The sequence below is a fragment of the Lithobates pipiens genome, unplaced genomic scaffold (genome assembly GCF_037356315.1).
Source record: "Lithobates pipiens isolate NorthernLeopardFrog02 unplaced genomic scaffold, aLitPip1_a1.2 Scaffold_3, whole genome shotgun sequence".
In the NCBI taxonomy this organism is placed as follows: Eukaryota; Metazoa; Chordata; class Amphibia; order Anura; family Ranidae; genus Lithobates; species Lithobates pipiens.
In genome coordinates, this window is record NW_027507790.1 from 197743660 (window position 1) to 197769848 (window position 26189).

The window sequence follows — 26189 nt, forward strand, 5'->3', positions numbered from 1 at the left end:
CAAACCATATGTTCTGATGACTTTACATCCAGATAGTAGTGAGTGACATTTTTCTGCTCCTCGTTTTTCTGCTCTCTCTCTTGTCCTCTGACTTGTTGAAAGCCCTGGATTCCCCTCCTGGGGGCTCTCTTCAAGGGGAACTCTAGACCACTGTCTCTTTTATAAAACAGCATTAACTCTTACCCTCCCATTCATGACAGACCCTAACTGGCAAGAAACTGGTTATAGATTTGACAGTTTGGACCAACCGTTCACCTGAAATCTGCCATTTGATACAAAAAAAAGCTATTTGATTGGATGGTGTTGTCTTCCTATGAAAATTATCTCTCAGTTACATAAACAAGCACCACTTTTATTAACAATTGTGTTGTTCGGTGTATGGCCAGTGTAAGTAAGACAAAATCTGCCCATGGGGATGAAGACAACAGTCGAGCAGAGATGAATTAGAACCTCTACCAGTTTCTTCTTGCTGTCAAGGCCTTGTAGAGGAAAATTCTACACTACTTTTGTCTTCGGGTCAGAAAGCAGTGGGAAGTCACAGACCAAAGTAAAAGCCTGACCCTTCCTTGATGCCAAATTGATAAAAACGCATTTCTTGTTTATATTCCTATAAATCTGCATTTTTAACATGGAGGAACCCTTTAAACCAGGGGTCTCAAACTGGTGGCCCTCCAGCTGGTGCGAAACTATAAGTCTCGTGAGGCATTGAAAGGCTGATAGCTACAAGCATGACTCCCACAGCCAGAGGCATGATGGTACTTGTAGTTTCACAACAGCTGGAGGGCCACCAGTTTGAGACCCCTGCCTTTAAACTAACTTTTAGGTCTTCTAGTCGTTTTTAACAAGGGTCCTCTGTCAGCAGTTAATGGTACATTTAGTGCGGTGGTCAGTGAGATGAACGTCTCTTACATTGATGGTCAGTGAGAAAAAATGTCCTCCATACCAAAAAGCTTAAAAGATCATTGGTGTTAGTGGTTATGTACAGTGCCTTGAAAAAGTATTCACACCCCTTGAAATTTTCCACATTTTTGTCATGTTGCAACCAAAAGCGTACATGTATTTTATTGGGATTTTATGTGATAGGCCAACACAAAGTGGCACATCATTGTGAAGTAGAAGGAACATAATGGTTTTCAACATTTTTTACAAATATGTGAAAAGTGTGGCATACATTGTGTTCAGCCCTCCTGAATCAATACTTTGTAGAGCCACCTTTTGCTGCAATTACAGCTTCAAATCGTTTTGGGGATGTCTCTACCAGCTTTGCACATCTATAGTGACATTTTTGTCCATTCTTCTTTGCAAAATAGCTCAAGCTCTGTCAGATTGGATGGAGAGCTTCTGTGAACAGCAATTTCCAAGTCTTAAAACAGATTCTCAATTGGATTTACCGTATATACTCGAGTATAGGCCGACCCGAATATAAGCCGAGGCCCCCAATTTACCCCCAAAAAAACTGGCAAACTTATTGACTCGTGTATAAGCCGAGGGTGAGACATGCCTGTCCATCCCTGTGTGTGTGTCCGTCCATCCCTGTGTGTCCGTCCATCCCTGTGTGTCCGTCCATCCCTGTGTGTCCGTCCATCCCTGTGTGTCCGTCCATCCCTGTGTGTCCGTCCATCCATCCCTGTGTGTGTGTGTGTCCATCCATCCATCCATCCCTGTGTGTGTGTGTCTCCATCCATCCATCCATCCATCCATCCATCTGTGTGTGTGTGTCTCCATCCATCCATCCATCCATCCCTGTGTGTGTGTGTCTCCATCCATCCATCCATCCATCCCTGTGTGTGTCTCCATCCATGTGTGTGTGTGTGTGTGTGTGTGTGTGTGTGTGTCCAGCCTACCTTTGTCCCGAGCCTCCGTCCCGTGCCTTGCCTCCTTGCCTCCGTCCCGTGCCGTGCCTTGCCTCCTTGCATCCGTCCCGTGTCGTGCCTTGCCTTGCCCCCGTCCCGTCCCGTGCCGTGCCGTGCCTTGCCTTGCCTCCGTCCCGTGCCCTCTTCGTCGGCGGCCATTGTAAAGTTCAAAAGCTGCGCCGCCGCCTTCGCCTGTGATAGGCGGAACACTGAATTTCCCAGCAGCCTGTGTTCCGCCTATCACAGACGTCGTATCATCCTCGTCCGTAGTACGAGGATGATACGATGTCCGTGATAGGCGGAACACAGGCTGCTGGGAAATTCAGTGTTCCGCCTATCACAGGCGAAGGCGGAGCCGGAGGCGCGGCTTTTGAATAGAATGGCCGCTGTCTGTCTGCTCGACACGCTGATCGAGCGGGCAGACAGCGATGACTCGAGTATAAGCCGAGGGGGGCACTTTCAGCCTCAAAAAAGAGGCTGAAAATCTCGGCTTATACTCGAGTATATACGGTATGTCTGGACTTTGACTGGGCCATTCTAACGCATAAATATGCTTTGAACTAAAACATTCCATTGTAGCTCTGGCGTTATGTTTAGGGTCATTGTCCTGCTGGAAGGTGAACCTCTGCCGCAGTCTCAAGTCTTTTGCAGACTCTAACAAGTTTTATCCTAAGATTGCCCTTTATTTGGCTACATCCATCTTCCCATCTACTCTGACCAGCTTCCCTGTCCGTGCTCAGGAAAAGCATCCCCACAACGTGATGCTGCCACCACCATGTTTCATGGTGGGTTCAGGGTGATGTGCAGTGTTTTTTTTCTGCCATACATAGTGTTTGTGTGGAGAAACCACCACAAAAAACCAAGGTGTTCCTCAACAGAGACACTACCCTCAAACCGCAACCAAACTGCGGTAACAAATGCAACAGTGCATTAACTTAAAGGTACTGCGTTTTTACCCAAAAAAACAGGAAAAAAGGAAAAATAGTATGTACAATTGCAACTATACAGCCGCCTGCAAAACTTTGTGGCCAAAACAGGCATCAGCTGATGCACTGACATCTACCTTGTAGAATTTTGTAAAAGTCGCCGCTTTACACACTTGAACGACAGATGCTTGATGTCGGAAGGACAAGACGTTCCGATTGCCCTTGTGGAGTGGGCCGTGACCGGAAAGGGGGGCACCTGCCCCTTCAAAGCGTAGGCCGCCGGTTCCGAAACCCTCCTGGCTGATGTGATGGCCACTAGAAAGACCACTTTCTGGGAAAGAGTCAACAGGGGAATCTCTCTGATATTTTCAAATGACGGTTTCTGAAGCGCTGACAACACCAGATTCAGATCCCTCGGAGGTAACGGGCACACTGGAGGAACTACATGTCGGACCCCTTGAACAAAAGTGCTCACTAGAGAGTGAGATGCCAGGGGTCGCTGAAAAAAGACAGCCAAAGCTGAAATTTGTCCCTTAATGGTGCTTAAAGCCAATTTCTGGTCTACTCCTTTCTGTAGAAACAGCAGGATCCTGGATATAGAAAAGGAGCGCGGACACCATCCTTTCTCCTCACACATGGAGATGTAGGCCTTCCAGGTACGATGATATATCTTCCGAGAAGATGATTTCCGTGCTCTCAGCATAGTTGGGATCACTGAGTCCGAAAGACCCTGGTTCCTCAACACCTGGCTCTCAATAGCCATGCCGTTAAAACCAGCGAGGGTAAAGCAGGATAGAGAATCAGACCTTGAGACAGAAGGTCTTCTCGTAACGGCAGTCGCCAAGGGGCATCCGCCACCAGGTGCACTAGGTCTGTGTACCAGGGACGCTAAGGCCAATCAGTATTACTGGAATCCACTCTGCAGAGCAGACGTGGTAACAGTTTCAGCAGAGGAAAGGCATAGATCAGCTGGTACTCATCCCATGGAGCCACCAGCGTGTCTGATGCATCTGCCCAAGGATCTCATGTCCTGGACATGAATCTCGGCACTTTCCAATTGAGAAGGGAGGCCAGAAGATCCACATCTGGTGTGCCTCATCACAGGCACAGTAGCCTGAACAGCTCCGGATACAATGCCCATTTTCCTGGGTCCAGCATCTGGTGACTTAGGTAATCTGCCTGCCAGTTCTCCACTCCCGTAATGCAAATGGCCGACAGGGCCAGTACATGTCGCTTTGCCCACTGAAGGATGTGAGTGACCTCCCGTGCGACGGCTGAGCTTCTTGTTCCTCCTTTGTGATGTACGCCAGTTTGTGAGCGGAGAAAGAGGGCCCTTGCCTAGGGTGTGGCTCCTTAGCCTTACTGGCCTGTGGGAGTAGTGTACTTTTACCACCTGTGGCATTTTTAATGTCATCCAAAGCACCACTGCTGATACTGAAGCCCAGGATAACAGAGGGAGGGTATCCAAGGCCACGTCACAAACATACTTAAGGCCTTGCACTAGTTGGTCTGTTAGTTCCACGCAGACAGGAGAAGCCTGTTCTCCCAATTCGCGGTGCAACAGTTTTGCCCACTCATTGTCTGCGACACAAGTGTGGATGCCAGTACTGGTCGCATGGTTGACCCTACAACTGTAAACAAGGAACGAGCCACTGCCTCGGCATTCCTGTCCGTGGGGTCCTTAAATGCAGGAGTCCCCTCTACCTGAATCGTGGTTACTTTGTTTGTTTAACCTGGATACTGGGGGGTCCAGGACCGGATGAGCCGAACATTTTTTGAAAAGCCTCTCCTCAAAGGGGTAGCGCACCGCCAAGTATTTGGGGACCGAAAAGGTCTGTTGCGGTCGACCCCATTCCTTAAATGAACTTGTCAAAATAAGTCAGATACATGAACGCCTTAGGTGAACGGGCTGGCTTACGGGACCCGAAAGGGATCGGTACATCAGCAGAGGGTTCTGCTGGCTCCTTAATATTCAGGGTATCGCGCACAGCTGTGATAAGTGCTCCAACAAGCACTTTGTCGCGCACGGACCCGGACTCATCCTCACTGTCCGAACGGTCCTGGTCAGCGTCATCTGAAACGACAGAGCAGGGGTCACCAGCCTTAGCAGGGCCCGAGTCTACGTCAGAGCTCTCCCTGGAGGACGGGGGGGGGGGGGGCAGGGGGCACTTTTTAGCCACCTTTGTGCCCACGCATCGCCTCCATCTTGGCAACCAATGAATTGAGGACCGCCGACAAAGTGTCCAGAGGCACAGCACAGTCTGCAGGCGAACTGGTTACAGTTGCCTGGATTTCAGGGGAAGCCATGCTGACCCTACCCTGTCTGCCACCTGATGGGGACTTAGGAGGGTGGGACCATTACTGTCCTAACTGCTGCTGGCTGAGGGGCTCTTTCCTGCAGGACTCGCCACCCTGACTGATTCTGCGCTGTGCAGCTTGTAGTGCCTGTGTCCCTTGTCAGCTCCCAGGTGCATAGGCAATCACGCTGTGCTATCCAGAGCTGCTGTCTATAGCGTTGAAACTGATCCACAACGTGTTCAGGCTCCAAGAAAATGGCCGCAGAGCGTCCAGTATAAAGGACATAAACACAGGGAAAATGGCCACCGGGCTACAGGAATGCATGCTGCTCCTCGAGACTGACCAAAAACCGTGTTCAGGCTACAAGAAAATGGCCGCCGAGTGTCCAGTATAAAGGACAATAACACAGGGAAAATGGCTGCCGAGCTACAGGAGAGCATGCTGCTCCTTGCCCTCACCAAGCTGCCCGCTGAATACCATGAGGGACAGAAATGGCGGTGAACAGTGATGCAGCGATCAACAGGCACAGCCACTACACACCCTCCCAGGAAGAGAAAAACACATCAGGGCACAGCCAGCCAGCGCAGTCCCGCCCAGGTGAGAGCCCCCCCCCCCCCCGAGAACCCCTGCACATAACCACACACCGCTCAGCAGCCTCATGCAGCATCCCCCACAGAGGGGGGGAGGGAAGATAGGGACAGGAAGAGAAGAGAGGGAGGTGAGGGACCCCCGAATCGACCTCCCAGGGAATGCCCAGCTGCTCAGCCCCACTGAAGAAGGGAGAGCTGTACTTACCAGTCCTGCAGAGCTGGGAGACATTCCATCACAGACCCACTCTCTGATCAGTACAGGGTGGCTGTTGGCCTGGCACACTGTGACACAGGCATCAGTAGCCCGGTTATATGTGTGCCCCGGAGCATTAATGCTCACGACCACCTTTGTAGCTGAGATACGTCATGGCTGACCCAGCGCGTAGCTCTGGTCTGCACACGCTCGCTGGCCAGGCTGGGGAGACTACAAGGATAGGGGTATCCAGCCTATCACCCAGCCGGCTGTTGATGGCAGATCACAGGATCTTTAGTCTTGCTCAAAAAGCAGAGCTTCAGCAGAAAAAAAAAATGGACCGATGGGCCCACAGGGTTCCTAGGTCCTTCTCCTTCACTAGGCAAAATAAAACTGAAGCTGCATGGCAGGCTGGGGGGGTTGTGACCTAAGGGACCACCCCTTGGGCGGAACTAAAAGTTCTGTGTTTTTTCATAACATGTTATGCCTAGTCCTCTCCTAAAGGTGGCGTAACAACCCAGTGGCTAAGAGAGGAGCTGTGTCAGTCAGTGAATATAAGAGAAACAGTTAATTTTGGTCTCATCTGCCCAGAGCACCTTGTTCTACTTACATGTTTGCTGTGTCCTCCACATGGCTTCTCGCAAACTGCAAAGGGGATTTCTTATGGCTTTCTTTCAACAGCGGCTTTCTTCTTTCCACTCTTCCACAAAGGCCAGATTTGTGGAGCGCACGACTTATTAGTTGTCCTGTGGACAGATTCTCCCACCTGAGCTGTGGATCTCTGCAGCTCCTCCAGAGCTACCATGGGCCTCTTGGCTGCTTCTCTGAATAATGCTCGCCTGGCCTGTCAGTTTAGGTGTGAATGACAATGTCTTGGTAAGTTTGCAGTTGTGCCATACTCTTTCAGTTTTCAGATGATGATGGATTGAACTGTGCTGCTGTTCAATCCATGAGATGTTCAAAGCTTGGGCTGTTGCTTTATAACCTAACCCTGCTTTAAACTTTTCTCTACAACTTTATCCCTGACCTCTCTGGTGTGTTCCTTGGCCTTCATGAAGCTGTTTGTTCACTTGGGTTCTCTAACAAACCTCCGAGGGCTTCACAGAGCAGCTGTATTTATACTAAGATTAAATTACACACAGACGGAGTCACCGTTTTAGTTAGGGGTATCAGAGTAAAGAGGGCTGATTACAAATGCACACCACACTTTTCAGATATTTATATGTAAAAAAAATAAAAATGGAAAACCATTTATAATTTTTCTTCCACTTCACAATTATGTGCCACTTTGTTGGTCTATCAAATAAAATACATCTACGTTTTTGGTTGGAACATGACATAACTAGCATCTCTAATTTAGAGGGGCGGCTATAAACCATCCAACTCAGGAGTAGGGAGCAGGAAAATTTATGTCAAGCTGGTCAGTAATTTGCTCTTCCTGTATCCATCCAAAACCGGATTAGTTTAGCATAGAGAAAGCATAAAAAAAGAAAAAAAAGGAATATATGTTGCTGTATTTAGCTGCTCAGCAGTGTTCACAGCACACGTTAAATATCGCCTATTTTTATTCAGCTTCCAGAATCCGTGTCTTCTAAAGGTCTGTGTCAGCTATTTATAGCTGCAGCCTTTGGGATCTTTCAGGGAATTATTACATCCATTCTTTCCTCTAATAATGTCAACAATAAAGCACAGCAGTGTTTGCTGTCGCCTCCATACTTATTCAGCTACTTAGCCTGCATTCTCCCAATCCGTCTAATCACATCAAAGCGCAATAAGGAGAAAGTCGGCATGCAGAGCTGTAGACGTAGATTCTCATCTTCACATCGCATTTATCGCTATATAAAAAAATGTTCATCTATGGTTCTTATAGTAGCCAGTCAGTTCAACTGTAGTTTGTACAACAAAAGTTAGAAATCATAAAAAAATGACTTATGATTGTTGTTACAAGCAGTATGGGTACATTTCTTCCTTCTGGTTCTTACAGCCCACCCCCCCCCCCCCCCCCAAGTTCTGTCCGTGACATATCTGCCTTAAATGCTTTATCTGTACTTTTAAATATAAAAAATGTAAGGTTCAAATTAAAATATTCATAGCACCGGGTTTGACGTCTGCCAGTGCTCTAGTAAAGCAATCAGCAAGAAACTGCTGGTTATATACCAGTGGCATCATGAAACTTTTATAAGGTGCTATATATAAAATATTTTTTAAAGGAATGCATATTCACACAGCTCCAATGAAAATTGCAGTTTGTGTTCTAGAACTATTCTGTGTAATTGGTAGCGCCATCTACTGGCCACCAGGCAGTATTTGGGGGGGGGGGGGGCATTTTGGCCACTAGATGGCGATTACAATAAAATAGGGTGGGGCTTAGGAAAACCATGAGTTGCATGAGATTTTTCAATTTTAAATGATTATTGCTGGACAACCACAGTATGAATGGAAGTCAAACATTGTACTATATATGTATCAAGGTACATGTGTTTTTGATATAGCTGATGATCACAGAGTAATTCTAGGGTGAACTTGCACATTAAAGCTGTGTAACTTGCATATACATGAATGTATTTTTTTTTTTTGTTCATGTTTTTATTTTTTATGCCCAATTCGAGGCTCTTTCTGGCAGTATGTCTGGGGAAAAAATGTATACAAAACAAAGGCAAACCTACTTCTAGGAAATGGGTGAGTGGAGAGGTGTTTAGTGCTTGGAGTTGGGCTTTAATACATTTGAAAGTATATCTACAGGTTAGCACAAAGCTTTAAAATGGAAGTTCCCCTTTATGCCATGTACACAGGATTGAAAATTCGGCCCGCAAAAGACTGATGAGAACTTTTGGTCGGAAAATGCAATCGTGTATGCGCTCCATTGGACTTTGGCTGAATTACGGCCAGCAAAAGATTGAGAGCATGATATCAATTTTCCGGTCGGAAAAAGTTCCTATCCAAAAATGTGTATGCAATTCCAACGCGCAAAAACCTGCTCATGCTCCGATTCAACTACGAAACAGAAGCTATTGGCTACTGGCTATTGAACTTCCTTTTTCTAGTTCCGTTGTACGTGTTGTACGCCGTCGCCTTCTTGACGGTCTAAATTTGGTGTGAACGTGTGTATGCAAGACAACTTGAGAGAAATCTCGTCGGAAATTCCGTCGGGAAAACCATCAGAGCTTTTTCCGACCAAAATTCCAATCATGTGTACGGGGATTAGACTTACTTTATGAACATAAAACCACCATATAACACATGTACCTTGAATAACTACTTGCCCACCGCGCTATAGCCAAGTGACGGCTACAGCTCCGTCGTCTAGTTATGGAACGCTGTTATATGGCGGCTTAATGAGATTGTGCCCGCTGCTGGGTTTGCCACGTGATGTTCAATCACAGCTAATCACAGAGGTAAGCAAATAGCGGTTATCGCCACACTCTTCCTCATGCTGATGCATGAGCATGAAGAGAGGAGAAGAGCTGGCTTCTCTAAAAAGGGGCATCTACACTGATAATCGGGGCACTGGTTATCAGTGCTGCCAATTTGTGCCCGCCAGTGCTGCCTACTTATTAGTGCCGTATATAATATTTCAGTGGATATTCTTTTCATGAGTTACAGGTGCAGCTGCAATCTGACAGTCCAGGATGTGTTGGAAAGCATGTTCCCCTCTGGATGCTGGGGTTCCTCTTGAAAACCCTATATCTGTACAGGCTCCGTAGTGTTGTAAGGATTGACTTTGGGACCATAGTGCTCATTAAGGGCCACACTATGACACATGCCTGAAGATGTCCATATGGAATTCACTTTCTATTGTACATCAAAATCTTACACCTAAAATAAATAACTGTAGTTATAAGGTATACAGCAGTGCTAAAAGTGCGTAAGTCAATACACACAACAAAATGGACACTGCATGCACTAAAAAACATGAAAATAAAAAAGAAAAGTTGAAAAACAAAATACCAAAGTGTTGACCGTAATAAATCAAGAAAAAAAAGTCCAAATACTGAGTGCCAGAATATACTAAGGTGCAATTGAAAAAGAGATCCAATGGTATTCAGCTCTTCACGCCACCTCTTCACCCATCAGATTAAAACTCACTGAATCAATATTCCTCACATTCTCATGTTCGGCAATAAAGCAGTTAACCACAAAGGGTTAATCTGCAATGACGATCTCGACCTCCTCTAGATCTGGATCAAATTGCTCATGTATGCAAAGAAAGAACAGCGCTCCGCTATTAAACACAATGTTATTTAAAAAGTAACTTCAGTCATTATGCTTACAAAGTTTCAATTAAAAGCAAGCTTGTATATCACATGTATCTTCACCATATCGGCAGTTACACTTGAAGCTGAAAGGCACTGTCTTACCGGATGCGATTCCTGCTGGAATGTCACGTCCGGTTTCACAGCCTACGTCACGTGATTCGGTGAGTTTAAATCTGATGGGGAAGAGATGGCGTGCGCACATGTGATGTGAAGAGCTAAAAACAATTGGAGGACTTTTTCAATTTCACCGTAGCATATTCTGGCACTCAGTTTTTTTCACATGGACTTTTTTTATTGATTTATTATTGTCAACACTTTGGTGTTTTGTTTTTTTTTAAATCTTTTTCATTATCAGTGCATGCATCAATGGCATGCAGTGTCGTTTTTGTTGTGTATTTACATATGCACTTTTAGCGCTGCTTTATACTTGTTTGTTTGTGTTAGGTTTAAAGCAGAACTCCGGGATTTTCGAAAAATACCCCATTAGTACACCCCCCTACACAAAACACTAAATGGTTATTACATTTGTGAAATTCCTTCTTAACGAAGAGAAAAGCCCGAGGCATGATGTGATTTGTAGTTTCACCACAGCTGGAAGGCTGATGTTGCCAACCCCTGCCCTAAACCATAATGCAACTACATTTCCCATGAATCTTTGGGATGGGAGGGAATTTGGGAGGTACACTAGGCCTGTACATGTAAATGTGAACTCTCCCACGTCAATATAAATCACACCCCTCATTCTGCAGCCAGCCACACTACTCGGTAACACACAGAAAATAGGTAGGTTACAGCCTTATAAATGGAAAGCATGTCTGTTCTCTCCAGCCAGAACAGAAGATACACATATTGCCCTTAATTGCTTTGTGTAATCATTACTGAACTGTAGACGCATCCCATAATATATTATCCGGTTCCCGACCAGCGCACGCCGATGTACGTCGGCAGAATAGCACGGGCAGGCAAATGGGCGTACCTGGACGTCCCTTTAAATTTGCTGCCCTGCCATCGCAAGCGCGCCGCCGATGCTGGTCGGGGACCCCCGTGAGTCCGGACGCAGGTCCCGCGGACTCTATCGCCGCGGGCATACCCGCGTTTGTCTCACGGGGCGGCTGAATGAGGAAATTCCGTTGTAAACAGCAGCTCCCCGTTCGGTCTAGCAACTAGTGACTCTGATCTCTGCTCCATGTGATTGGAGCAGAGATCAGTGTTCACTAAATTAAAGCCCAGCCCCCAACAGATAGTAACACACCCCTAGGAACACATAACTTAACCACTTTCAGACCGGACCAATTTGCTGGTCAAAGACCAGACCACTTTTTGCGATTCGGCACTGCGTCGCTTTAACTGACAATTGCGCGGTCGTGCGACGTGGCTCCCAAACAAAATTGACGTCCTTTTTTTCCCACAAATGGAGGTTTCTTTTGGTGGTATTTGATCACCCCTGCGGTTTTTATTTTTTGCGCTATAAACAAAAATAGAGCGACAATTTTGAAAAAAACGCATTATTTTTTACTTTTTGTTATAATAAATATCCCCCAAAAATATATAAAAAAACATTTTTTTCCCTAAGTTTAGGCCGATACGTATTCTTCTACATATTTTTGGTAAAAAAAATCGCAATAAGCGATTATTGATTGGTTTGCGCAAAAGTTATAGCGTTTCCAAAATAGGGATAGTTTTATAGCATTTTTATTAATAATTTTTTTATTATTATTTTTTTTACTAGTAATGGCGGCGATCTGCGATTTTTATTGTGACTGCGACATTGTGGGGGACCCATCGGACATTTTTGACACATTTTTGGGACCATTGTCATTTATACAGTAATCACTGCTATATAAATGCAGTGATTCCTGTGTAAATGACACTGGCAGTGAAAGGGTTAACCAGTGGGTGGCAGTGTAGGGGTTAAGTGTTCCTAGGGGTGTGTTACTAACTGTGGGGGGGTTGGGCTTTCATTTAGTGTACACTGATCTCTGTTCCAATCACATGGAGCAGAGATCAGCGTCACTAGTTGCTAGGCAGAATGGAAAAATGTTGTTTACACAGCATTTCCTCCATTCGGCCGCTCCGTGAGACGATCGCGGGGATGCCCGCGGCGATCGAGTCCGCGGGTCCCGCGACCGGACTCACGGGGGTCCCGACCAGCGCGGGAGCGCGCCGCCGGCGGCGCGCTCCCGATGGCAGGGCGGCATCGAATATTGGACATACCTGTACGCCAATATGCCTGCCCGTGCCATTCTGTCGACGTACATCGTCGCGCGCTGGTCGGGAAGTGGTTAACTACACTGCCACCCACTGGTTAACCCCTTCACTGCCAGTGTCATTTACACAGGAATCACTGCATTTATATAGCAGTGATTGCTGTATAAATGACAATGGTCCCAAAAATGTGTCAAAAATGTCCGATGTGTCCGCCATAATGTCGCAGTCACAATAAAAATCACTGATCGCCACCATTACTAGTAAAAAAAGAAAATTATTAATAAAAATGCCATAAAACTATCCCCTATTTTGTAAGCGCTATAACTTTTGCACAAACCAATAATCACTTATTGCGATTTTTTTTTTTTTTTTTTTTTACCAAAAATATGTAGAAGAATACGTATCGGCCTAAATTGAGGGAAACATTTTTTTTATATATATATTTTTGGGGTATATTTCTTATAACAAAAAGTAAAAAATAATGCTTTTTTTTTTTTTTTTTTTTCAAAATTGACGCTCTATTTTTGTTTATAGCGCAAAAAATAAAACAAATACCACCAAAAGAAAGCTCTATTTGTGGGAAAAAAAGGACATCAACTTTGTTTAGGAGCCATGTCGCATGTCCGCGCAATTGTCAGTTAAAGCGACACAGTGCCGAATTGCAAAAAGCAGTCTGGTCTTTGACCAGCAAAATGGTCCGGGCTGAAGTGGTTATACAGTGTGTACTCTGCTGTAATTCAATATGAGAAATATCCCTCTTCCCCTGCTGCAGCATTGAGATCTTTCTAACAGCAATCCGTGCCCACCAGTGTGGCCTTATCAGTGCCCACCAGTGTGGCCTTATCAGTGGGGCTCTCTGGCTGTGACAGGTATTGTATGTGAAATACCGATCGCTGTTGGTGAGATGTTACGGCGATCGGTATTTCACATACAATACCTGTCACAGCCAGAGATCCCCGCTGTTTCATCAGGTTGATTTCTGATAACAATCCCGCCCTGCGCGGAGATGGTGGAGTGGGGGCGGTGACTGGCAGGGAGCTGCACAGACTGGGGGTTGTGAGACCCCTCGGCCCACTACATTCCTATTTCCTCCCTGTTTGCTCTACAGAACTACAGGTAGAAGTGCCAAAACCGCTGGCTGAGGATACAGGAGGAATAGCAGCCAGCAGCCTTATAAACAGGAAACCACAGGGCTATAACTGTTTTTCAGCAAGATCAGCAGGTTACTACAGAGGAACTACAGAGCTCAGACGAACATGGATGGCATAGTTGGTGAAGGTAGGATATCGGCAACAAGGACAGTTTTTCCCCAGAGTTCTGCTTTGAGTTTGATTTTCATATATTGAAAGTGGCTGCTTTATCTTTATTATAGGTATTATCACTTTTATTTTATTCTGTGGCGCATTGGGGGATTGGTAATGGTTTACACAGCTATAGATCACTTTCCCAAAGACTAACATTTAATGTACAAAATTCAAAGTGAATGCTCAGTGAAAACACTGTACTCAACCAGGGTAGCATTGTTCACTATAACAAGTAAAAAATACCAATGCGCAAACCAAAATTAATTAAATAGAAATAATGTGAGCAGCTGCCAACATGAAAGTTGTTCCCACACAGTGCTATAGAATAATAATATATCTAGCACTTACTCAGTAAACAATGTGGTAAATATCCAAGTACAATATAATGTGCAAATAAGCAAACAATAATAAAAGTGATATAGAGATATAATAATTTTATGGTGTGTGAAGAAACGTAATTTTATATATATATATATATAAGTTTCTTCACGCACCATAAATTGCAACAATTTCAAAGTGACAATGCTGTGAATAAATGTGATTAACGTGCTCAGTCCAAAGTTCAACAATGAAGGATTTCATTGCGTTGAAGCTTGGAGTCGCACCTAAACAGAACCTCAACTATACCTGTAGGGGTCTTTGTCTAAGGTGAGAGGCTGGGGTAAACCACTGGCACACTATGGATGGTGGAAACAATTGGATTCTATTTTGCACAAGCACTTTATTGATGAACTTTCGGACTGAGCACACTTATCACATTTATTCACTGCATTGTCACTTTGAAATTGTTGCCCTTATGGTGTGAGTATCTATCTATCTAGTATATATTAATATCATTTTTATTTTTATTTTTACGCTACATATATTATTATTGTTCACTGATTTCACTTTTTGATTGGCATTACTAATATTAACAATGTCCTTTTTTTTTAAATGATAATAGTTAAAGCAAATAGTGATGGTATCCTTTTAATTGCGTTCCCCTCTTGTCATACAATAATATAAAAATCTCATTACGGATTGTGATCTTATGTATTTTGTAACCTTTTTTTCTTTATAATTTGCACTGCAGCGGTGTCTGGAGAAGCCATACCATGTGATTGTTAGAACAGGATGCGTCTGTTACCGGTGGGGATACAGTCACCGGGGTCTGCAAGTTGTACAAGATCTTTTTTTTTTTGCCTCTGAATCATTGTAATTTATGCTGTCACAGGTCTACAGCAGAAGGAGCTGATTGCTATTGAAGCTCTTCAAGTTTGCTGTCTACTTCTGCCACCGGAAAATCGCAGGAAACTGCAGCTGCTAATGAGGATGATGGCGAGGATAAGCCTTAACAGGGATATGCCACCTCTGCATGATAGCACAGGGAACAGAGCTCTGGTATGTTATTAAAGAGACTCTGGATAATTGAACCTCCTTGACTGCTGAGCTCAGCACAACAGGTGCCTGCTCACAAAAGGGACGGTTTTATCTACCTAATAAAAGATTTCCATGCCCATGCTTGCCTTTGTTCCACAGCATGTGCTCTATATATATTTTTTTTTCTTAATTTTTTCCTGTTTAGGAGGATTTGGTAGGATTTTCAGGCCATCATGTACATGATTTCATTTGACATTAGAGAACAATTACAGGTTATACATGTAGGATTAAAAGACCTACACACAGTTTGTCAGAGAGCCTGTTCTAAGAAAGTATGTGGGCTGCCATTAAAGACCTGATTTCTGAAAATGCTAGTGGCTTGGCTGTGTTTTTGATCTATTGGCTACTCAATGTTTTGAAACCAGCTGATCAATGTAACAGCCAGGCAGCTAGCAGATGTAGCCTTTGTATTTTTTCAGTACAGGTTTGCTTTAAAAGCAGTTTAGGCTAATTTGCATTCTAGCAGCTTTTTCTTTATTAAAAAGTTATCATATACGGGTAAAATATGTACTGAACATGTCACCATTTTTCTAGGTAAATATATTTATAAAGGTGCTTTTGACATGACATTTTCATCACATGTTGGTAACAACCCATACATACAAAGAAACCAAAACAACTTCAGAAATTAAGTTCTGTGTAATAAAATGGAATGACACCGGGAAGAAGTATTGAACACACTAAATTAAATTTATTTAATACTTTGTACAAAATCCTTTGTTGGTAATGACCACTTGAAGATGCCTCCTGCATGGAGAGACTAGTCACATGCATTGCTCAGGTGTGATTTTGGCCCATTCTTCCACACAAACGGCCTTCAAATCTTGAAGGTTCCGTGGGTCTCTTCTATGAACTGAACTCTTATCTTTAGCTCTTGTCATAGATTTTCTTATTGGATTCAAATCAGGTGATTGGCTGGGTCATTCTAGCAGCCTTATTTTCTTTCTTTGAAACCAATTAAAAGTTTCCTTGGCTTTGTGTGTGGGATCATTGTCTTGCTGAAATGTCCACCCTTTTTTCATCTTCATCATCTTGGTAGATGGTGGCAGATTTTTATCAAGAATGTCTTAGTACATTTTCCTATTCATCCTTTCTTCAATAACGTGAAGTTTGTTAGTACCGTATGCTGAAAAAGTGCCCCACACCATGATATTCCCACCTCCTAACTTCACTGTTGGTATGGAGGGTGTTTTTGGGGTGATGTGCAGTGCCATTTGACCTCCAAACATGGTGTGTATTATGGCATCCAATGAGTTCAATTTTGATCTCATCTGACTAGATTATATTCTCCCAGTATTTCACAGGCTTGTCTAAATGTTGTGCAGCAAACTATAAACAAGCTTCAGCATACTTTTTATACCTGCTAATTTCAGATCTTTCTGAAGCTTTCTTGGACGAATCTTCTAATGATTCTTTTCACTCCTCCCTCAGAAATCTTGCGAGAAGCACCTGGTTGTGGCTGGTTTGTAGTAAAATGATATTTCCACTACCAGATTATGGCCCCGACAGTGCTCACTGGAACATTCACAAGTTTAGAATTCCTTCTGTAACCAATGCCATCAGTATGTAAGTTTTGCAAAGGTCTTGAGGGAGCTCTTTGCTTTTACCCATCATGAGCTGTTTCTTCTATGACATCTTGGTAATGAGACACCTTTTTCTAGGCCATCAGTTGAGACTGAGCCAGCTGATACTAATTTGCACTGACAAGGGGCCAGATTGCTTTCTAATTACAGATTTCAGCTGTTCACTTGGCTTTCCATTTTTTTTTGTGCACCTTCCTTTCTTAATGTGTTCAATACTTTTTCCCTGTGTCATTCCATGTTATTGCACAGAACTTAATTTCTGAACTTATTTGTTTTGGTTTCTTTGTATGTATGAATTGTAGGGCTGTTACTGATTAAAATGTTCGATTAATCGATTTTTATTTTTTATTTTTTTAATCAATTGACTAATTTCGATTAATTTATAACGCACATACAGATCCAACTACTTTTAGCTGATCTCCTTGGATTGCAACTCTGCGTTAGTCAGTGGTAAAACTGGTATACACTATATACAATCACCCGACACTAGTTAGTTTCCACAATCCATGACTTAACTTTACAGTTCACACAAATGCGTTTTAAATTCAAACTGTAGCACTGACGTAAGTAGTTTTTTTTTTCCATAGTAGTGTGACAATCCCTCCACCTCTGGTCTAACTAATCCCTCTCACCTTATGGCATGGACCCCTGTGCAAACAGGTGGTCATGCAAGCGGGTATCAAAAGGGTCCAAAACTTCTCTCGCATCTCCTTAGATCTCAGCATGGACGCCAGGTCATGGGTAGAAAGAAAAGATCTAAGTGCTCACCGCTTAAGTACAAGATTCAATTTTTGTGTTCAAACACGAACTACTCGCATAACTATGATAAAAACACAGCATGTAAAGCCGACAATCGTGTTAGTTCCGTAGGGCAGCGGTTGACGTCATGCGTAGTTCCTCCCCCGTACACGTTACATTCAATCAGAACTTCAAAGTCACTGGACTTCTCCCCCTTACCTTAGTTAGCAGATGGAGGCACTTGGGGAAGGGGGGAGGAGTCCGGTGACGTCGATGTCCGTGACATCACCGGATCTCCAACGGAAGTCCCTGAAGACCTGGAAGCTGGCGGAGATCTACCGATCAAAAGAATTTTGATCGATCAAAAAAATCGATTAATTTAGGAATTAATCTTTAATTTCCACAGCCCTAATGACTTGCGTGGGTTGTTACCAATACGTGGTGAAAATGTATTGTCAATAGCACCTTTATAAATCTATTTACTATGAAAAATAGTGCTGTGTTCAGTACTTATTTTATCTGCTATAGGTTTAGCCTTAAAGTGGGAGTAAACTCCCATGCATGAATGTTACCTATAGGTAAGCCTATAATAAGGCTTACCTATAGGTACTGTAAATATCTCATAAACGTGTACCGTTTAATAAATATTTACTGTACATGAGGTCGGTGACATCGCTGGCGCATTCGCTCTGAAAGAAAGGCCTCTTGGATGGAGGGCAGTTTCAATGTTTCTCTCATGACATGACTCCTGTAGAGAACTTAGGGGCTGAGATTTTTGTTTTTACAGAGTCATGGCCATTAATAAAGGACAGTGAACTCCAACATATGGATCTCTTTGGTAGTACAGTGCTTCCAGAAAGTATTCACAGCACTTCACTTTTTCCACATTTTGTTATGTTACAGCCTTATTCCAAAATTGTTTAAATTAATTATTTTCCTCAAAATTCTACAAATGCCCCATAATGACAACATGAAAGAAGTTTATTTGAAATCTTTGCAAATTTATTAAAAAATAAAAAACAAATCCCAAGTACATAAGTATTCAGTCTTTGCCATGACACTTAAAATTGAGCTTGGGTGCATCCTGTTTCCACTGATCATCCTTGAGATGTTTCTCCAACTTGGAGTCCACCTGTGGTAAATTCAGTTGATTGAACATGATTTGGAAGGGCACACACCTGTCTATATAAGGTCCCACAGGTAACCGTGCATATCAGAGCACATTCCAAGCCATGAAGTTCAAAGAATTGTCTGTAGACCTCCGACAGGATTGTATTAAAGGGATTGTAAACCCGTGTGTTGTTTTTTTTTTTTTTTTTTTTTTTTTTTTTTAATAACAAACATGTCATACTTGCCTCCACTGTGCAGTTCGTTTTGCACAAAGTGGCCCTGGTCTCCTATTCTGGGGTCCCCCGGCGGTGCTGGTAGCTCCTCCCAACAGTGCCCACGTTGGAGAAGGCTCTCCTAAGGTGGACACCTGTTGTGTCCATTCACACAGAATGCCGGACTTGCCCCCAGCGCCGCATCATTGGATTTGATTGACAGCAGTGGGAGCCAATGGCTGCGCTGCTGTCAATCTATCCAATCAAGAGCCAAGACAACGTGTAGAAAGGTAGAGCCCATCTCCGGTGTGGAAAAACAAACAAGCTCAGGTGAGTAAAGGGGGGGGGTTGGAACCACCAGGACTCTTCCTTATTTTGGAATAAGGCTACAACGTAACATGTGGAGGAAGTGAAGCGCTGCCGATACTTTCCGGGTGCACTGTGCATAGAAATGGCTGACAGAGAGGCTTGGATTTATCATTTAAATTCTTTGTTAAAGTTATTGAAGGCACTTATAATAAACTGTTTGCCTCCTGAATTTTACATATATGTTTTTGACAACGGGTTTGCATTTCATCCACTGGTACGAAGAGGGGGAAAAAGAGCAGCAATGTTTTTCTTGACAACCAATTCTCTCCTTTTTATTTCATGTATCCAGTTCTTACATCCCTACAAAGAACAGGAGTCATACCCCCTATCTGTCAATTAGAATTCACCTTTTTCTGATCTGACTGGAGTATATTGGTTTCTGCACTTTTTTTTCATTGCTTTTTTAACCACATTACATTCATTTGATTAAAAACAATAAAAATGTCTGATTGGGGGGGGGGGGGGGGGTGTCTCCTATGTATCTGCAGTTTATTGTGGTCTCACTCCCTGTTATGTGCTGTTCTTAGATGGTTCAGACTTTTTCTCGCTGTATCCTTCGTTCCAAAGAGGAGGTGGACCTGGGTGAACTTCTGTCCACAAAACTGGTGACTTTCATGATGGACAATTGTCAGAATATACTGAATGTTCCAGTATCACTGAAAAACTCTGTGGAGGATTATATTGCACACCAGAGAAGAGTCCAGGTACTTTGTTGTGTAATAGATTAAAGTTCTCGGTTTTCACAGGTTTAAGTGATTCAGTAAAGTCTAAATGAGCAATTGTCTGTTATTTATATGGTGGGTGTTCTCAAATATCTGAGCTAAACAAGGCCTCATCCTTAGTTTTTGGTTCTGATGAGATGTTGCTCTGACGTTGCATCACTGCTAGTAAGGCTCCATTCACATCTGAGTGTAGTACAGCAACAGCTGCTGCAACACGTTTTTAGCTTTTATTTATTTTTATTTTTTTTGGGGGACGGCACTATTCATTTGAATGAGCCTCCCTCTGCTCCAAAGAAGATCCTGTACCAAATCTTGGCACAGAGATGGGAGCATTTGCCGTTGCAATTTTTGCCGCAATTGTAGCGCATTTTGTCACTCGACAATCGTGGCAAAATTACACCGTGTTTGGGGTGCCGTTAGGAAATAATGGCATCACAAACTCATCCTGTGTTTTGCCGTGATTCTGGAATTGCAGGCAAAATCGTGCCGATTCTGTTCACGATTCAAATCGTCTAGTTGTGAACTGAGCCTTAGTGTTCCAGGACAACATGGAAGAGCCACATTTTACAGGAAGTGGTTGCTGCATCTCCATGATTCTGCCATAAGCTTAAAGTGGAGCTTCAGTCTTTTTTCATCTTTCCATCTATTAAATTCTCTGCCCTTGTTTTAACCTTGGATAGTAAAACATATTTTTTTTTAATGCCAGTAAATACCTTATACAGCCCACTTCCTGTTTCTTGTCTGGTAAAAAGCCTAGGCTTATGACATCATGCACAGCGTCCTCTCTCACCCTAGTGAGAGTTTGCTGGGAAGGGAGGGTGTGGGAGGGGGTGAGTCATAAGAGTGTCAATGAGAGCTGCAAAGCTGGAGGTGTGCCTCTGTGTAAATCCAGGAAGTGAACAGGAAGAAGCTTCAGCTGCCCTCTGTTAAAATGGTTGCAGCCAGATTCAGTGGAGTGAGATTTTTTCAGCATATTTAGCTAATACAGAATCAAAGTATATATGAAATAATATACAAAGTGGTTGGAGGGTAGCTTCAAAATGGCAAAGAAGTTTTTATTACAAATTATGTGAGCAGACTGCAGTTGCACTTTAAGAGAAGTAGCAGCTTCTGTGGTTAGGGTAACTTTTCATTGCACTCATGTTGGTTAGAGCTATTATGTTTTGTATAATCCGAATTTATTGAATCATAATACACTAAGAAACATCATAAGTCTACTTTATTTAGAGAACAAACACAACAGGATTATTGATATGATACTGGGGCCATCTCTCTTTGTAAGGACCCATTTACACCATTGTGGTGTGTTGGTGCACATGTGTTGCATTAGGGCAGCCCATTAATTTAAAGGGGTTGTAAACAAACACCTTGTAAAACAACCCATTCAGTTAAAAAATGCATTTTGAACCCCCCCTCCCTTGTATAAATGATTACATTCCCTCTGTTCTCAGCTGTATATATAATGGGTGTGTATTATTTTTATATATAATAAATATATATGTATATGAAGCGCTGCATAAATTGACAGCGCTATATTAGTAACTGAAATGAATAAAATAATTATTTTTGTATTGCAGTTGATCATTGGGTACCTTGCCACAAAATGCTCTTGGTCTCCCTCTTTTGTGTGCAGGAAACTATGTATTAATCAGACTTATTCTCTGTCTCAGAATGAATTATCATAGTAAGGGAAGAGCAAACATTACAGCCCTTCAATTTTGTTTCTTTAGATCAAGTATCCAGGAGCAGATATGGACTCCACTCTACACCCCACCTTTGAAAAGCCCCAACCAGCAAAGCTTCAGTATGAATATGAGAAGATGAGCAAGCCTCAAGATCCAGCACGGGTCGTGTTGGAGGATATTATTAATAACAACCAAATTTCCTCCAAGGAAAAGAAGAAGAAGCTGAAACAGGTAAAACATCATTGGTTCGGTATTTCTTGTATACATATTAGGGAATGCTGGCAACTATCAAAACCTTTTGAAGTGGCTGGAGAGTTTAAAAAAATTAAAATAAAAAATATTAGTGCCGTCAAAGCAAATTTGTGGTGATCTTAAACTAACAGCAGCAGTTAAATTCAGGCACATATAGGGATGAGCTTGCGCGTGTTTTGAATCCTAATCTGAACAGGTATGAGTCCTCCAGAAAGCTGTTACCTTTACTGGGCTGGTCATCTGCGGCCGTCGGTTCCCCACTGCATGTATCCACGCCCTTAATATACATGTGGCTGAGGGGCATGGGATGCCCTGGCATCAGATGATTGGCCCTGGACAGGTGAGCGCTTACTGGTGGGCTCGCTCACATGGGTTCGGACTAGGATCCAAGCACATCCCTACCTGTGAGTGTCTCTTAGAAAATTGTTTCAGGAGCCATGACACATGGGGCAGCCAAGTATACAAACACAGACTTCAGAAACAGATGTGCCTCAACACTGAGTGTCAATATGTGAGTCCTGGACAATAATCATTATATGCACCTTTAATTGATATGTTTGTTTTTAAAGCAGAGTTCCACCCAAAAGGGGAATTTCCCTATAAGCACTCCTCCCCCCTCTTCTGCCATATTTGACATGTCATTTTTTTTGGGGGGGGGGGGGGAAGCAGGTACCGAGTTTTGCCTAGCCCATCCCAATGGAAGTTCTCCCCTTCCCTCCCCGCTATCTTCTGGGACCCATGACGTTGCCGGACTATTCAGCAGGTGCAGCACGATTTATGAATATGTAGTGCGCACCCGGCAGAGAAGCTGCAGGCTATCGGATGGGTGCCCACTGTTGAAATGCCAGGGAGAGGAGAGCGAGAGAAGCGATGGTTTGGGTGACCACATCGCTGGATTCTGAGACAGATTAGTGTGTGTTAAAAGTAAACTGCTACATTATAGTGGTTGACTTTTAAAACACACAAAAGACTAGAGCTCCGCTTTAAGTGTGCAAATTTGGAGTTTCATTCAGACTAATTTTGGTCCGTTGATTGATCGGCTTCTTCTTTTAAAGGGACATGCTGGAAAACCTTTCTTGAATGGCACCTAAAGCATTTAGGTTGCCAATAGTTTGGTTCGTAGAGTCCTGTAGCTGGCTCCACTTTCCTATGAGGAACGTTTCCTGTTTCATCACCAGGATAACATGGTGCTTTTTGTTTTCGTTTTCTTGTTCAAACCTTTTATTAGAGAATGTAGAAAAGGAGAACATGTGGTACATAATACTGAAGTAAAGTGAGGGAGATGTCTGTAGAGTGGAGATCTTGAGGCGAATTGTCTCAATCTTATTTTTGAAGTTATTAGTAATCTCCTGGGCAGTGAGTAAGTTAATGGGTGGAGGTAGTGGAGGACGATGTAGAGTGGTAAGGGCAGAAAAGCGTTGACGGGGACTGTGTGAGAGGGTGTTGATGAGAGTGATAAAGTAGGTCTGTTTAGCAGTGTGGCGGCAGGAATGGTATTTTTGGAGGGCAGATTTATATTGGCTGAAATCTTGCTTGGACTTAGTCTTACGCCACAGACGTTCAAGAGCGCGGTTATGTTTTTTTAAGGCTTCTGGTATGGTCTGTCTGCCAGGGTTTTAGTGGTCGGGGCCTGATTCTGTGTGTAGTGAGGGGGCGAAGGTATCTTGGGTGGATGACAGTGAACTGTTGTAGACAGAAGTGGCCAAGTTGGGGTAGGACAAGGATGAGATTTTGTGGTAGAGACAGTCTGTAGCAGAAAAAAGAAGAGAAGGTAGTTGGAAGGCAAGGCCAAAGAAGATAGGAGAGAGTGAAACTAATAAGGTGGTGATCAGAGAGAGGAAAAGGAATATTGGAGAGGTTGTGCAGAGTGCATAGGTAGGAAAATGAGTTCAAGGCAGTTGCCAACAGTGAGTAGAAGCGCATGTCCATTGTTTAAGGTCAAAAGAGGTTAGGCTCAGCAGCTTTAAAGTAGTGGGAGTGTTAATCTTAACAGGAGTGTTGAAGACACCAAGAATAATTGTTGGAATTTCAGAAGAGAGAAAGTAGGGTAGCCAGGTAGAGAAGTAGTCAAGGAAGCTTGATACCGGTCCATGGGGCTGATGGACCACATGACAATTCTCAATGAAACTGGAGAAAATGCAGAGATTTGGATTTTTGGTTTATCTGTAAAATCCTTTTCCAGACGCACATCACAGGACACAGGGATCCCTCCCCTCTTTTTCTGTCTTCCTCATTGCTTGACACATAGCTAAAGCCTGGTAAACACCACTAGTTATTTTTTTTGCGTTCAATGAAAAAAAACTGACCGCTCTGGTTGGAGCTGCTGTTCTAATGATCCAACGTTGGTGCAGTAATCTCCCCAGCTGTTTTGTGTTCTGATGGGGACGGCACCACCGCCAGAACACTCCAGTCAGTGCTCTCAGCCCATTGGCTAAAAGTGCTGGTCAGGAGCCGGTTGGCTGCTAGTTTTCCAGAATGCTTGTCCGACCAAAGCTGGCCAAATAGATGGGTTCTGTCAGACCAGCTGACATACTCATGGGCCAAATGCCGGCCTGTTTTTATTGAACCAGCCGATGTCGCCCGACATTCAGCCCGTGTGTACTAGGATTTTGGCTTAGCTGAGTTGGGAGGGGTTAGGTCCGGTGAGGAAATTAGCATTTTTTTGGCCAGTGCACATTCACCTGAAGGTGGCAGCATAACCCAAGTAGTCATGAATAAAGGGATGCGCTGTGGTGTACTCCAAGAAAATGATTTTACAGGTAAGCCAAAAATCCCAATTTTATATGTTCTGTTTTTGGATAGGACAAATTATAGAATAAATGTGTTTGTTTTAATTAACAGTAAAACTACTTAACCACTTCTGGACTGCCCCGCTGTCGTTATACGTTGGCTGTTTGAAGAGAGATATTGTTATGGCAGCAGCTAGCTGCCATAATCCCGGTATCCTCTTCTTCAGCGGGCAGTCTGCTTTCAGATAAACGTGGTCTCTGCAGTGAATTTGCCGCAAGATCACTTTTATTGGCGGGAGAGGGGGCTCTGGTGCCCTCCGCCGCTTACTGAAGCCTCCGGTGGAGGCGATCTTGTCCTTCTCCCTGTTGGGTATGGAGATAAGTGAAGGGAAGATGGCCCCCTCCCGTCTCCATATCATTGCAGGGCGGAAGCGAAGTCGCTTCCACCTATAGCTCTAAAAGCGACATTTTGTTTTTATTGCATTATAGTGTAAATCTGAGATCTGAGGTCTTTTTGACCTCAGATCTCATATTTAAGAGGTCCTGTCACGCTTTTTTTCTATTGCAAGGATGTTTTCGTTTCTTGTAATAGAAATAAAAAAGACACAATTTTTTGTTTTTTTAAAGAACAGTATAAAAATAAAAGGTAATATTTTTTAAAAACATTTTTTTAAACGCGCCCCGTCCCGCCGAGCTCGTGTGCAGAAGCAAACGTATATGCGAGTAGCACCTGCATATGAAAACAGTGTTCAAACCACACATGTGAGGTATCACTATGATCGTTAAAGAGGAAGTAAACCCTGATGAGTTTACTTCCTCTTTCATTCCCTGCAAAGGTAAAGCATAATGGACTACTATGCATCGCATAGTAGTCCATTATGTGTCACTTACCTGACACAGGAGCCAGCGATGTCACCGCTGTCCCTTGTAGTCCGGCGCATCCACCTTCTCGGTGGGTCTCGCCGCTCCACCGCTGTCATTTGGCGAAACCGCGATGACGTCACTCCCGCGCATGCGCACGGGAGCCGCCACACGCTGCATATTCGCCGTTGACGGTGCCACGCTCTACGGCATGCGCCGTAGACAGCGGTGCCCGTCTTTCGGCAAATATCTCCTAAACCGTGTAGGTTTAGGAAATATTTCTTGGACCTACAGGTAAGCCTTAATCTAGGCTTACCTGTAGGTCAAAGTGTGTTGTAAGGGTTTACAACCACTTTAAAGCGAGAACAACAATTCTAGCCCTAGACCTCCTCTGTTACTCAAAATATTCAACCTGTTGAATTTTTTTAAACTGCGCCTTTTGAGATTTTTAAGGGTAAAAGTTTGTTGCCATTTCACGAGCAGGTACAATTTTGAAGCGTGACATGTTGGGTATTGATTTACTCTGTGTCACTTCATCTTTCACAATATAAAAGAAAATTGAGCTAACTTTACTATTGTCTTTTTTTTTTTTTTTTATTTAAAAAAGTGATTTTTTTTCCCCAAAAAAAGTTGCAAGACGGCTGCGCAAATATGGTGTGACAAAAAGTATTGCAACAACCGCCATTTTATTCTCTGGGTGTTAGAATTTTTTTTATAAATAATATAATATTTGGGGGTTCTAAGTAATTTTCTAGCCAAAAAAAAAAGTTTGAAAAATAGACCTTCAGTTTATTTTATTGAAAGAAATCTTCAGTTTCTTTCATTAAAATAATTAAATGTTTTATACTTACCTGCTCAGTGCAGTAGTTTTGCTCAGAGCA

At 43.4% G+C, this 26189-nt stretch overlaps 1 protein-coding gene across 1 annotated transcript in view; it reads left to right on the forward strand.

Annotated features, from left to right (window-relative positions):
- The window catches only part of DEPDC1B (DEP domain containing 1B), a 109149-nt gene that overhangs the window by 74443 nt on the left and 8517 nt on the right, over window positions 1-26189 (forward strand). The window contains exons 8-10 of the mRNA XM_077462684.1: window positions 14842-15008; window positions 19587-19763; window positions 21512-21697. Of these exons, the coding sequence (XP_077318810.1) occupies window positions 14842-15008; window positions 19587-19763; window positions 21512-21697 (530 nt within the window). The remainder of the gene's footprint in view (window positions 1-14841; window positions 15009-19586; window positions 19764-21511; window positions 21698-26189) is intronic.